Source organism: Nomascus leucogenys, chromosome 7b (genome assembly GCF_006542625.1).
Source record: "Nomascus leucogenys isolate Asia chromosome 7b, Asia_NLE_v1, whole genome shotgun sequence".
NCBI lineage: Eukaryota > Metazoa > Chordata > Mammalia > Primates > Hylobatidae > Nomascus > Nomascus leucogenys.
The window spans coordinates 9,328,274-9,343,146 of record NC_044387.1 but is presented as its reverse complement, the minus strand read 5'-3'; the positions used below and the strand labels follow the sequence as shown (position 1 = coordinate 9,343,146).

General features: G+C 42.7%; 1 protein-coding gene and 1 non-coding gene across 2 annotated transcripts in view; both read left to right on the top strand.

Moving 5' to 3' along the window:
* EP300 (E1A binding protein p300) overlaps window positions 1–13,728 on the top strand; it is a 93,352-nt gene extending 79,624 nt beyond the window's left edge. Inside the window, exons 23-31 of the mRNA XM_030815480.1 lie at window positions 536–603; window positions 2,317–2,467; window positions 2,589–2,735; window positions 3,357–3,470; window positions 4,258–4,423; window positions 6,221–6,385; window positions 7,258–7,419; window positions 9,879–10,160; window positions 10,405–13,728. Coding sequence (XP_030671340.1) covers window positions 536–603; window positions 2,317–2,467; window positions 2,589–2,735; window positions 3,357–3,470; window positions 4,258–4,423; window positions 6,221–6,385; window positions 7,258–7,419; window positions 9,879–10,160; window positions 10,405–12,597 — 3,448 coding nt within the window. The 3' untranslated portion in view covers window positions 12,598–13,728. The remainder of the gene's footprint in view (window positions 1–535; window positions 604–2,316; window positions 2,468–2,588; window positions 2,736–3,356; window positions 3,471–4,257; window positions 4,424–6,220; window positions 6,386–7,257; window positions 7,420–9,878; window positions 10,161–10,404) is intronic.
* On the top strand, window positions 2,082–2,184 carry LOC115836133. Its single transcript, XR_004031131.1, has one exon. It is a non-coding gene; the product is annotated as a U6 spliceosomal RNA (small nuclear RNA).
* Window positions 13,729–14,873: the final 1,145 nt, after the last annotated feature.

Genomic DNA, 14,873 nt, shown 5'->3' with positions numbered 1-14,873 from the left:
AGTACTGGGATTACAGGCGTGAGCCACCACACCTGGCTACTTATTCATGTCTGCTGCATTTTTAATGGATGCATAGTATTCTGTAACATACTATAATCCATTTATTTACTTGGTTGGTGAACAAGTTTATACAAGAAACTCTACTTAGAGACAAATATCATGTGCATTTGCAGTAACTGAATCTACTGGTTCTACTCTCAAAATGTACTTTCCAACTAGTAGCATATAGGAAATGTCACCTCTTAGGATTTTTCTCCCCAATCACATTAGCAAAACCTATCTTGATTTGTAATCCTTGATCATCTTTTCCTGTGTAAGCCAATTTATATGCCCTTCATGTTTCTTCATGTCTGTTGCTTGTTTTTCAATTATCTTTTTTGTTTTTACTGATTTCTAAAAGCTCTTTGTATATTTTATTAACTCTTCATTAGAAATTTAGAAATACTTCTGCTAGATTGTCTTTTGAATTTTAACTTTTTGTTAGTATAAATTCAACAGTTTAAGTTGTGTAAGCAAAGTTTTGGTTTACATTTAGATTCGTCTGTGATGGCTGTTTAAAGAAAAGTGCACGAACTAGGAAAGAAAATAAGTTTTCTGCTAAAAGTAAGTTTTATTCTTAAAGGTAAATTTTGGCAAAACTTACCTGAAGCCTAGATAAACCATCCAAGGTGAATTACTTTGCTTTTAATCACAGTAATAGAGTAAAAATAAAATAATTCTATAATCTCCTTATAGTTGATACACACTTTTTCGTGTGAAATTTATTGACCAAACAAATTTCCAAGGAACGGATTTGTAGAATGCACAAGGTAACATGCTTTTCCTGTTCCTATATTTTTCCCTATTTGGGGCATTTCATAAAGGAGGAATAAGGTGTGGAAATGATTGGCCGGAATTGCCATCCCTCAGTTGGTTTATTTATTATTTTTTATTTTATTTTTTGGGAGTCTCACTCTGTCACCTAGGCTGTAGTGCAATGGCAGATCTCAGCTCACTGCAACCTCCGCCTCCCAGGTTCATGTGATTCTTCTGTCTCAGCCTCTAGTGTAGCTGGGACTACAGGCATGTGCCTCCACACCCAGCTAATTTTTGTATTTTTAGTAGAGATGGGGTTTTGCCGTGTTGGCCAGGCTGATCTCAAACTCCTGATCACAGGTGATCCACCCACCTTCGCCTCCCAAAGTACTGGGATTACAGGCGTGAGCCACCATGCCCAGCCCCTCAGTTCACACCATTTATATGGGCTACCTTTTGGCCTTATGTGATTCTTTTCTGTTGTGCCAGGAGGATGTCAAAAATTTTATCATGTAAGTAATTAACACTAATAATCTAAATGTAGCATTTGATTTAGTTTTGGGGTGTTTTACTAATCTACAGATTACTTTGATTTTTGTAAGGTTTCTCAAAATGCTCAACCTTTGTTACTTTAAAATATTACTGCAATCTAGGCGAAGTACATAGAGATGTTCATTGTTTATATATTTGTGTGTATATATATGTATATATATATGTTTGGTTGGTTGGGTTTTGTTTTTGTTTTTTTGGAACAAGGTTTCACTGTGTTGTCCAGGCTGATCTTGAACTCCTGGATTCAAGCAATCCTCCCACCTCAGCCTCCCAAAGTACAGGGATTAGAATTATGGGTGTGAGCCTTGTCTCCTGGCCGTTGTTCTATTTCTGTTTGTTTTTGTTTTTTTGTGGTTTTTTTTTTTTTTTGAGACAGAGTCTTGCTGTCGCCCATAGTGGCACAATCTCAGCTCACTGCAACCTCTGCCTCCCGGGTTCAAGCAATTCTCGTGCCTCAGCCTCCCAAGTAGCTGGAATTACAGGCGTGCGCCACCATGCCTGGCTAATTTTTATATTTTTAGTAGAGACAGGGTTTCAGCGTGTTGGCCGGGCTGGTCTCGAACTTCTGACCTCAGGTGATTTGCCCACCTCAGCCTCCCAAAGTGCTGGGATTACAGGCGTGAGCCACCGCACCCGGCCCCTGTTCTGTATTTTTATGAACTCTTTGAAAATTGGAAATTTTTCAAAATGAAAAGTTGGGGAAAATGACATTTAGAAATTATTGAGTACTTTGTCTGCTTTAACAGCACATGTATTAAAATTAGAATGATATGGAGAAGATTACCATGTTCCCTGCACTAATATGACATGCAAATCTGCAAAGTAGTGACTGCTTTGCTATGATTTTTTAAAATTTCACCAAGTTATCCTGTTTGTATTGAAAAAAGTACAAATGAGATTTGAGGTTGAACCTTAAGACTAACAGTAGTAACTTTGCACCTCAGTAACTTTTAACTTTTACGTTCCTAGGGTTGCCATCTACCAGACTTGGCACGTTTCTAGAGAATCGTGTGAATGACTTTCTGAGGCGACAGAATCACCCTGAGTCAGGAGAGGTCACTGTTAGGGTAGTTCATGCTTCTGACAAAACCGTGGAAGTAAAACCAGGCATGAAAGCAAGGTATCTAGTCATTTCACTTTTCTTCTCCTTGTGGATCCAAAATTGCTTATACATGGTTACCATTGGTGATTCCAATCTGAACGAGTTATGTTGTGGTCCCTCGACCATCTCAATTCTATAGGTTTGTGGACAGTGGAGAGATGGCAGAATCCTTTCCATACCGAACCAAAGCCCTCTTTGCCTTTGAAGAAATTGATGGCGTTGACCTGTGCTTCTTTGGCATGCATGTTCAAGAGTATGGTTCTGACTGCCCTCCACCCAACCAGAGGTATGACTAGCTCGCAGTGGCTAGCTCCGGATTTGTGTGGGAGTTCCAACTTACAATAGGTGGAAAAGCATAACAGGCAAGAAAATATTTAGTATGTTTGGTTTGGAAATGCAAAATCTCAAGTGTCCAATCATTTTAAAGTGAAACAGATTAAAAAGCAAACCCCCAAACAAAATAACTGCTCAGTACTGCTCTTCTGTGGTCATAGTAATAAAGGATATGAATAGCAGCCTGAAATTGGCATTTGAAAACAAACGTACTACTCTTCAGAAAATGAGCTTAAATCTGGATTAAGTAGCTCTGTGAAAACATATCATACGAATAGGGTGGGAATTTCTTTTCTCCAAAAATAGTATAAAGGCAATAATGAGAATGTGTAGGGATCACCAAATACTGATTGATGTGTATGTGCCAGGCACTGCTAGTTACTACAAATAGAAGGAAACCACAGGCTCACTGAACTTTCCTGAAGGGTTCACGATGGAGTCGACTACCTGCCTGTGATGAGCTTCACAAATAACGACGTGAGCAAAGAGCCTGGGAGAGTGAGAGGGTGTTATTAGGCACATGGAGTAAAGAACTCATTATATGACCTTTTTTTTTTCTCCTCATTTTGTATAGGAGAGTATACATATCTTACCTCGATAGTGTTCATTTCTTCCGTCCTAAATGCTTGAGGACTGCAGTCTATCATGAAATCCTAATTGGATATTTAGAATATGTCAAGAAATTAGGGTAAGCATATTTTGATAATGGTTTTTAATTAGCATGGCATTCTGGTGAGATACAGGTTAAATATGCAAATACATAACTCTTGGCCTTTTTTTCCTCATTTTAGTACTTACCTAACAATTCTCTCAACTTTGTTGGAGCCCCTTTGAAGTTAATGTTGTCAGTAGAGAGAAATGGATATGTTGGCCCTAGTTTCACCCATCCAACATTAGTTTTATTTGTAAGCTAAGCCATTGGGTCCACTTTGCTTTGAAGTTTGATTTGTGCCTCTCCTTTGAGGGCAGAATTTTAACTGCATTTGATCCTTTTACAACCTGGGTATCAAGACCAAAAACAGCTCTGGAGATACTACTTACCCTTAGAGTATGTATGTCATTGGAAACATTCACTCCCTCATCTTGAAGTCTGTTTCTCTGAACAGTGTGCCTTTTAATTTAGCTCTCTTGTTAAACGGGTCCATTTTCCTTTGCAGTGTAATCTTCATTTGGTCTTAACATGCAAACTGAGGGTTTTTGGATCCAGGGCTAAGTCATCCACTTTGTGGCTGAGATTCACAACATCCCGCCATGGCCTCCAAAAATAAATAGGCAATATGAGATCCATTGTTACTACTGTGAGTTATGCCTAATTTTGGCCTCACAATGTTAATCTCATTCTGGGTTGTATATACACTGTGTTACCTTGGGAAAAATTATTGGTATCTATATCAACTCCACCTTGTGGTTTAAAGTGTAGCCTTCTAGAATAGATTATCTTTTTTCCTTAATGTTCTTTCTCTTTGTATTGTTAGTTACACAACAGGGCATATTTGGGCATGTCCACCAAGTGAGGGAGATGATTATATCTTCCATTGCCATCCTCCTGACCAGAAGATACCCAAGCCCAAGCGACTGCAGGAATGGTACAAAAAAATGCTTGACAAGGCTGTATCAGAGCGTATTGTCCATGACTACAAGGTCAGTTGGAACATGGGGGCCAGGTGCTGACAGTAGGTCTGGAAATGCATTAATGTTGCTGCTCTGTATTCTGTCATTTAACTTTTTTCTTTTTTTTAAACAAAAGTCTTGCTTGTTCTACCTCTTGCATGTAATTCCTAAAAATGCTAATTTGATTGCATTTATTTTGTATATTCCAAATTTTTCAATGTAAGAAAAGCCAGGTTTTGAAGAGTGGTAGATCAAGAAGATCAAGAAATCCCTGTTTTAAACATGTAACCAAAATTTTATTTTATTTTATTTATTTTTGGGGGGAGGGTTGGGATAGAGTTGGGGTATCGCCATGCTGCCCAGGCTGGACTTTGAACTCTTGGCCTCAAGCAATCCAAAGTGCTGGGATTACAGGCATGAGCCACTGTACAGGCCTGGCCTTAAAATATATCTTTTTGTTTTGGTTTTTTGTTTGTTTGGTTTGGGTTGGTTAGGGTTTTAGGGGTGGGGGTGTTTTGTTTTCAGACAGGGTCACTCTCTGTCACCCAGGCTAGGTGCAGTGGCATGATACCCGCTCACTGCAACGTGTGCCTCCCAGGCTCAAGCCATCCTCCCACCTCAGCTTCCTGAGTTGCTGGGACTACAGGTGCACACTACCACACCTAGCTAATTTTTGTGTATTTTTTGTAGAGGCAAGATTTCACCATGTTGCCCAGGCTGGTCTCAAACTCCTGAGCTCAAGTGATCCGCTGTCTCAGCCTCCCAAAGTGCTGGGATTATAAGCATGAGCCACATCACCCGGCCAGAAATAAATAAAAAAATATCTATCTATCTATCTATCTATCTATCGATATATAGATAGATATATATATATCTATAGATATATAGATAGATATATATATATCTATAGATATATCGATAGATAGATAGATATTTTTTTTTTTTTTTTTTTTTTTTTTTTTTTTTCAGACGGAGTTTCAGGCTGGAGTGCCATGGTGCAATCTAGGCTCACTGCAACCTCTGTCCCCCGGGTTTGAGTGATTGTCCTATCTCAGCCTTCTGAGTAGCTGGGATTACAGGCATGCACCACCACTCCAGGCTAATTTTTTGTATTTTTAGTAGAGATGAGGTTTCTCCACATTGGTCAGGCTGGTCTCGAACTCCCGACCTCAGGTGATCCACCTGCCTCGGCCTCCGAAAGTGCTGGGATTACAGGTGTGAGTCACTGCACCTGGCCAAAAATATATTCTTAATTAACAATATTATGTTAAACATTCATAAATATAGGCTGTCTCATGATACAGGCTTGTCTTCCTCAGTTTAGTAGTTCAACTAAATAAAGAATTTGTCCTAAGTAGCCCAGCAAATCATTCTGCAGCAGATACTATTTCCAGTATTTGTAGTTTTGGTCATTTTGAACAAAGCTGTCAGTAAAAGTTGCTGAAATTCCAAGGATGGGTATGAGGAGGGTATGCTTCATACCACATATTCTGTGATAAGGGGTGGTAAGGGCCATGGCATACGTGATGGTGCCACCACGCTGACATTGATCCTGGCAGGATAATTGCCACTTGGTTATATAAAGGCAGATAAGCTCCCTGTATTTGTGGGTAGAAGAAATAGAAAACCGGAAATATTAACTTTAGGCCAGGCCTTTTTACTATTTATTTTTCTAAATACTCCCTGGCTTATGGCTTAGGTATACAGTCTCTGCCAGCTTTCAAGACATTTTAAGCTTTCATGTTTCTTGTCAGCCATGATTATTCTGTATAATCAATGCTTTAAAAGAACATAGAAATTCCTATATGTACATGCATGTTTTCACAGGATATTTTTAAACAAGCTACTGAAGATAGATTAACAAGTGCAAAGGAATTGCCTTACTTCGAGGGTGATTTCTGGCCCAATGTTCTGGAAGAAAGCATTAAGGAACTGGAACAGGAGGAAGAAGAGAGAAAACGAGAGGAAAACACCAGCAATGAAAGCACAGATGTAAGGGCATTGAGTTTCCTTTGAAACTTCTATCATGATTCTAATATTTAATCCAGAAGTGCACTTAAACTTTCAATTGGGTTTTAAAGCTCTCAGGTGTAAAAGAGCTCTTTAAGTTGGACAAAAAGCATCAGACCCCCTTTTAAAATGGCATCTCAGACTTCGAGTAATGTGAAATGATAAAAGAAACTGAAGGAAATCCTGAAAAACTGATAGAAGATTACTTATCTGCAGGACTAGGTTATGAATATTATAGGCCTTGTGGGTCACATATCTCTGGCATATTTTCTCTCTTTTAAAAACACACACTCTTTTTAAATATAAAAACCATTCTTAGCTATACAAAACAGGCCTGAGCCAGAATGTACCTGTTAAGTTACTAAGCCTGGCTTAGTAACCTCACCAGTTATTTCCTCATAGCGTATCTAGAATTACCACCATTGAATTTAACTTACAAGAGGCACCCTTAATCTGTTAACAAACTCTTACAGCCTTGTCATTTAGTATTTTTACGCTCATAAGATTTTAGAATATGAGTGGAAGGAAATAAAACGAAGGTCTTTTGGCTCCCCACTTTGATACACTCTTCACTACCCGAAAGTGCCACCCCTTCCTTGTTCCCTAGCCCCAATCTGGGATACATTCAATTTGCAGGGTCTGCACATTCTGCGGCCTCTTCTAGGCAAAAAGCTAAAGGGCTGCGGTCAAATAACAACTTTAAGGAGAAAGAGTAAGTGAAGAGGACAGCTAGTAAAATAAGTTACAGGCATAAGATTATGATATCTAGTTTCAAAGAAGGGAGATATTCAGTGTTATTTCCAAATTACTTAACAAAAACCTTGTTTTCTTATCTCCTTTGTGCTACTCTGCAGGTGACCAAGGGAGACAGCAAAAATGCTAAAAAGAAGAATAATAAGAAAACCAGCAAAAATAAGAGCAGCCTGAGTAGGGGCAACAAGAAGAAACCCGGGATGCCCAATGTATCTAACGACCTCTCACAGAAACTGTATGCCACCATGGAGAAGCATAAAGAGGTAAGATGCAGCCACCCAGAGTTGGGGACAAACGGCAAGATTTCTGGCCAGGCATGGTGGCTCACACCTGTAATCCCAGCGTTTTGGAAGGCCGAGGCAGGTGGATCACCTGAGGTCAGGAGTTCAAGACCAGCCTGACCAACATGGTGAAACCCTGCTCTACTAAAAATACAAAATTAGCCAGGCATGGTGGCACATGCCTGTAATCCCAGCTACTCAGGAGGCTGAGGCAGGAGAATCACTCGAACCTGAGAAGTGGAGATTGTAGTGCGCCGAGGTCACCCCATTGCACTCCAGCCTGGGCAACAAGAGCAAAAGTCCGCCTCAGAAAAAGAAATAAGAAATGAATAAAAACACTGTTTGCTGGGCGTGGTGGCTCATGCCTATAATCCCAGCACTTTGGAGGTTGAGGCAGGCAGATCACTTGAGGTCAGGAGTTGGAGACCAGCCTGGCCAACATGGTGAACCGAAACCCCATCTCTACTAAAAATACAAAGATTAGCCTGGCGTGGTGGCACACGCCTGTAATCCTTGGGATGCTGAGGTGGGAGAATCACTTGAACCTGGGAGGCAGAGGTTGCAGTGAGTCGATACCACACCACTGCACTTACAGCCTGGGTGACAGAGTGAGACTCTGTTTCAAAGATTAAAAGATTAACCTTTCTGAAAGTGAATTAATAAATAGAATTGGAGAAAAGTTAAACTTCCACATATGGACTTACAACCCCCTTCTCCAAACTTTTTGAGTTATTTCATCATTTACATTGTTTAGTTGTTTTTGTAGTCATTTGGGAAAATAACTGGGTAAGATTTTTTTTCTGTCTCTTTAATATCATATAATTGATGATAAAAGCCAGGAGAACTGAAGAGTAATTCCTGTCAGAGTTTGTCCAATGGTAGTAATCTCGATTGTTCAGTCAATTACAGATCAGACTCCTCATTTTACTATCTCGGTTCTCAGACATATAATCAAGTTCTTCTTATAGGAAGTGGTAATTAAGTTGAGAGGGAAATGAAGACTTCATTTCAGTGTAATTCCGTACCTAAAAATTGGTTGACCAGTCTCTTTGGGAGAGAAATAGTTACACAAAATCTTTTTTAGAGAGGAATTTGTTATAATGATGTTATAATGGTGAACACCTATATACATAGGTGTTCAAAGTATCTTTTCCCCCACTGCTCCCCCCCATCACCACCCCTTTTTTGTTAGCCTAGAATAATGGGCTATGATGTAATAATGATAATAACCATTATCTCAGCCATGCTAGTGAAATGGAAGGATTCCTGAGTTCTAATACGTTAGGTAATGATTATTAACAATTCATAGTTACTGCAGTAAGTAATGCCACAGAATCCTAGGCAGTTGGGAAAAGCCCTTAGAATATATTGTAATAGGTTTGACTTAAATTGTGGACACATTCCATGACTGTTTAAATTTAGGTTGTGAATCCAAGTATTGGCCTGGTTGTAGGGTGGCAGAAGCAGTGAACATTGCTGGCCAGAGACACTGTGAGTGTGGCTGCCAGTGTGCACAAATGATGAATAATCTGTTATCAGTACAGCAGTTTCTCACATGTTCCTAATTTCTTAAGGTGATGTTTTACATTTTATTACTTTAATAGGTGTTTATAGTTATATACTAGTTAATGTCAAATACATATGTAATACCAGCTTTTTATACCTTTTACACTAATGATTATGAGAATTGATGGTTGTTACAAGTTTTTTCAAACTTCAATGAACAAGAATTGTATTGCTTTGTCAACAAGAACTAAGATTTTTTATCCATTCCATTCCCTTCCAAACCTGTAGGAAAAGTTACACAGACCTTCATGAGTCCAGGCCAGTTGTTTTTCATACTGTCTCCATATTTGGATTTGTCTGGTTTGTTGTAATTAGATTGAGGTTAAACCATGGATTGCATCTTAAAGTAGACTGCCTTGAGGCAAAATGTCCACTGTGCGTGGTGCTGTACCTCACCCAAACCATTCTTACTCTGAAGGAGTTACTGAATGAAGGAGAAAAAAATCACAGGATGTGCATTTCAGTTCTATTTATAGTCAGTCTCGAGACCAAAGAGGTAAAGCAGGAAAAGGAGCAGGAGGCGTATGGTGGTGAAACTAACTCAGCGTTCGCCAGTCTCATTGCTCAGCCTGCTGTACCTGCTCACACCTGTAATCCCAGCACTCTGGGAGGCTGAGGCAGGCAAATCACTTGAGTTTAGGAGTTTGAGACCAGCCTGGGCAACATGGCGAAACTTTGTCTCTACAAAAAATGCAGAAATTAGCCAGGCGTGGTGGTGTGGGCCTGTGGTCTCAGCTATTCAGGAGGCCAAGGTGGGATAATTGCTTGAGCCCAGGAGGCAGAGGTTGTAGTGAGCCAAGATCACGCCACTGCACTCCAGCCTGGATGACAGAGCGAGGCTGTGTCTCAAAAAAAAGACACTGTCTGTTTTGCAGGTCTTCTTTGTGATCCGCCTCATTGCTGGCCCTGCTGCCAACTCCCTGCCTCCCATTGTTGATCCTGACCCTCTCATCCCCTGCGATCTGATGGATGGTCGGGATGCGTTTCTCACACTGGCAAGGGACAAGCACCTGGAGTTCTCTTCACTCCGAAGAGCCCAGTGGTCCACCATGTGCATGCTGGTGGAGCTGCACACGCAGAGCCAGGACCGCTTTGTCTACACCTGCAATGAATGCAAGCACCATGTGGAGACACGCTGGCACTGTACTGTCTGTGAGGTAGGCACCGGGTTGTGGGAAGGAGGTGAGCTCTGCAGGGTTGTTCTGAGGGGCCATGCAGCCACATGTTTTATATAGGCCTGTGGGATGCTAGGGGCTTGGCCTCGTGTTTGAGGGGCAGAGCTGAAGAGGCTAGTTTTTTGTTCTACGAAAGGGGCTTTTCTAGCCCAAACAGAATATCTAAAATACTTTTGAATGACTTAAGTCTTGGAGAGTTTACCTGCACCTCCTGTTTTTTCCCTAGGATTATGACTTGTGTATCACCTGCTATAACACTAAAAACCATGACCACAAAATGGAGAAACTAGGTCTTGGCTTAGATGATGAGAGCAACAACCAGCAGGCTGCAGCCACCCAGAGCCCAGGCGATTCTCGCCGCCTAAGTATCCAGCGCTGCATCCAGTCTCTGGTCCATGCTTGCCAGTGTCGGAATGCCAATTGCTCACTGCCATCCTGCCAGAAGATGAAGCGGGTTGTGCAGCATACCAAGGGTTGCAAACGGAAAACCAATGGCGGGTGCCCCATCTGCAAGCAGCTCATTGCCCTCTGCTGCTACCATGCCAAGCACTGCCAGGAGAACAAATGCCCGGTGCCGTTCTGCCTAAACATCAAGCAGAAGCTCCGGCAGCAACAGCTGCAGCACCGACTACAGCAGGCCCAGATGCTTCGCAGGAGGATGGCCAGCATGCAGCGGACTGGTGTGGTTGGGCAGCAACAGGGCCTCCCTTCCCCCACTCCTGCCACCCCAACGACACCAACTGGCCAACAGCCAACCACCCCGCAGACGCCCCAGCCCACTTCTCAGCCTCAGCCTACCCCTCCCAACAGCATGCCACCCTACTTGCCCAGGACTCAAGCTGCTGGCCCTGTGTCCCAGGGTAAGGCAGCAGGCCAGGTGACCCCTCCAACCCCTCCTCAGACTGCTCAGCCACCGCTTCCAGGGCCCCCACCTGCAGCAGTGGAAATGGCAATGCAGATTCAGAGAGCAGCAGAGACGCAGCGCCAGATGGCCCACGTGCAAATTTTTCAAAGGCCAATCCAACACCAGATGCCCCCGATGACTCCTATGGCCCCCATGGGTATGAACCCACCTCCCATGACCAGAGGTCCCAGCGGGCATTTGGAGCCAGGGATGGGACCGACAGGGATGCAGCAACAGCCACCCTGGGGCCAAGGAGGATTGCCTCAGCCCCAGCAACTACAGTCTGGGATGCCAAGGCCAGCCATGATGTCAGTGGCCCAGCATGGTCAACCCTTGAACATGGCTCCACAACCAGGATTGGGCCAGGTAGGTGTGAGCCCACTCAAACCAGGCACTGTGTCTCAACAAGCCTTACAAAACCTTTTGCGGACTCTCAGGTCTCCCAGCTCTCCCCTACAGCAGCAACAGGTGCTTAGTATCCTTCACGCCAACCCCCAGCTGTTGGCTGCATTCATCAAGCAGCGGGCTGCCAAGTATGCCAACTCTAATCCACAACCCATCCCTGGGCAGCCTGGCATGCCCCAGGGGCAGCCAGGGCTGCAGCCACCTACCATGCCAGGTCAGCAGGGGGTCCACTCCAATCCAGCCATGCAGAACATGAATCCAATGCAGGCGGGCGTCCAGAGGGCTGGCCTGCCCCAGCAGCAACCACAGCAGCAACTCCAGCCACCCATGGGAGGGATGAGCCCCCAGGCTCAGCAGATGAACATGAACCACAACACCATGCCTTCACAATTCCGAGACATCTTGAGACGACAACAGATGATGCAACAGCAGCAGCAACAAGGAGCAGGGCCAGGAATAGGCCCTGGAATGGCCAACCATAACCAGTTCCAGCAACCCCAAGGAGTTGGCTACCCACCACAGCAGCAGCAGCAGCAGCAGCGGATGCAGCATCACATGCAACAGATGCAACAAGGAAATATGGGACAGATGGGCCAGCTTCCCCAGGCCTTGGGAGCAGAGGCAGGTGCCAGTCTACAGGCCTATCAGCAGCGACTCCTTCAGCAACAGATGGGGTCCCCTGCTCAGCCCAACCCCATGAGCCCCCAACAGCATATGCTCCCAAATCAGGCCCAGTCCCCACACCTACAAGGCCAGCAGATCCCTAATTCTCTCTCCAATCAAGTGCGCTCTCCCCAGCCTGTCCCTTCTCCACGGCCACAGTCCCAGCCCCCCCACTCCAGCCCTTCCCCAAGGATGCAGCCTCAGCCTTCTCCACACCACGTTTCCCCACAGACAAGTTCCCCACATCCTGGACTGGTAGCTGCCCAGGCCAACCCCATGGAACAAGGGCATTTTGCCAGCCCGGACCAGAATTCAATGCTTTCTCAGCTTGCTAGTAATCCAGGCATGGCAAACCTCCATGGTGCAAGCGCCACGGACCTGGGACTCAGCACCGATAACTCAGACTTGAATTCAAACCTCTCACAGAGTACACTAGACATACACTAGAGACACCTTGTAGTATTTTGGGAGCAAAAAAATTATTTTCTCTTAACAAGACTTTTTGTACTGAAAACAATTTTTTTGAATCTTTCGTAGCCTAAAAGACAATTTTCCTTGGAACACATAAGAACTGTGCAGTAGCCGTTTGTGGTTTAAAGCAAACATGCAAGATGAACCTGAGGGATGATAGAATACAAAGAATATATTTTTGTTATGGCTGGTTACCACCAGCCTTTTTTCCCCCTTGTGTGTGTGGTTCAAGTGTGCACTGGGAGGAGGCTGAGGCCTGTGAAGCCAAACAATATGCTCCTGCCTTGCACCTCCAATAGGTTTTATTATTTTTTTTAAATTAATGAACATATGTAATATTAATAGTTATTATTTACTGGTGCAGATGGTTGACATTTTTCCCTATTTTCCTCACTTTATGGAAGAGTTAAAACATTTCTAAAACCAGAGGACAAAAGGGGTTAATGTTACTTTAAAATTACATTCTATATATATATAAATATATATAAATATATATTAAAATACCAATTTTTTTTCTCTGGGTGCAAAGATGTTCATTCTTTTAAAAAATGTTTAAAAAAAAAACAAAAAAAAACAAAAAAACTCCCTTTCTTCCCCTCAAGTCAACTTTTGTGCTCCAGAAAATTTTCTATTCTGTAAGTCTGAGCGTAAAACTTCAAGTATTAAAATAATTTGTACATGTAGAGAGAAAAATGACTTTTTCAAAAATATACAGGGGCAGCTGCCAAATTGATGTATTATATATTGTGGTTTCTGTTTCTTGAAAGAATTTTTTTCGTTATTTTTACATCTAACAAAGGAAAAAAAAAGAGGGTAAGAAACGATTCCGGTGGGATGATTTTAACACGCAAAATGTCCCTGGGGGTTTCTTCTTTGCTTGCTTTCTTCCTCCTTACCCTACCCACACACACACACACACACACACACACACACACACACACACACACACTTTCTATAAAACTTGAAAATAGAGAGCAAAAACCCTCAACTGTTGTAAATCATGCAATTAAAGTTGATTACTTATAAATATGAACTTTGGATCACTGTATAGACTGTTAAATTTGATTTCTTATTACCTATTGTTAAATAAACTGTGTGAGACAGACACCCTGACTTTGTTTCGCTTGATAACACATCTTTGTCTTGGAGTACACCCGTTTAAGTGCCTAATGCTTAGGATTCAGAGGAAAAAGTGAAATCATTAGCTTATAGCCTCTTTAATCTACTACGTATAATGTATTCACAAGTAGATCTTGGTGAATTTGTCCAAAGTTCTGGGAAAAAGTACTGCAGGTACCAGCTAACAGTCAAGGTGGAAGTGATACCTACTTAACACCTTGATACAGGACCCCTTAAGGATGACCTCATGGTCTTCTAATCACCTTCATCTTACAGGGATGAGAAGGAGGACCAAAGAAGACGGATCATATCTGCCTAAGTCCCAAGTAACTTCTTGAAAAAAACAAGACTTGCCAGGCATGGTGGCTCACGCCTATAATCCCAACATTTTGGGAGGCCAAGGCAGGCAGAGCACGAGGTCAGGAGTTCAAGACCAGCCTGGCCAATATGGTGAAACCCCCCATCACTACTAAAAATAAAATAAGCAGGGCATGGTGGTGGGCACCTGTAGTCACAGCTACTCGGGAGGCTGAGGCAGGCGAATCTCTCAGATCCTGGAGGTGGAGGTTGCAGTTAGCCGAGATCTCACCACTGCAGTCCAACCTCAGCGACAGAGCGAGACTCTGTCTTTTAAAAACAGAAGACGAAGGGGAACACTCCTGTTTGCTAACTGCATATAAAGAAGTCAGCTGGAATCGGGTTGAAGGGAAGGAAAATGTGGAAATAAAACCTAGAAGGCTGAGAGAGATTACACGAGTCCAGTAATAACGCTAGATGCTCAAAGAATGGAGAGATTATTGATCCTCCATCTGAACATTGCAGTAGCTGTGAACAAATTGTTAAATGTTAGTACACTAAAAAGTACTGAGCTGCTTTGGTATCAATTCCAGATCTTTCTTTTATCACAGAGATTTGCACTAACCATATATGACTGCTAAAGGATTTCAGATATGTTGACCTGTTGCTACTATGTTAGTCTGAAAACAACCATGTTTTTTTTTTTTTCTTTTTAGGACAGTCTCATCACCCAGGCTGGAATGCAGTGGCACAACTGTAGTTCACTGTAGCCTCAAACTCATGGGCTGAAGCAGTCCTCTCACCTCAGCCTCCCTAGTAGCTGGGACTCAAAGGTG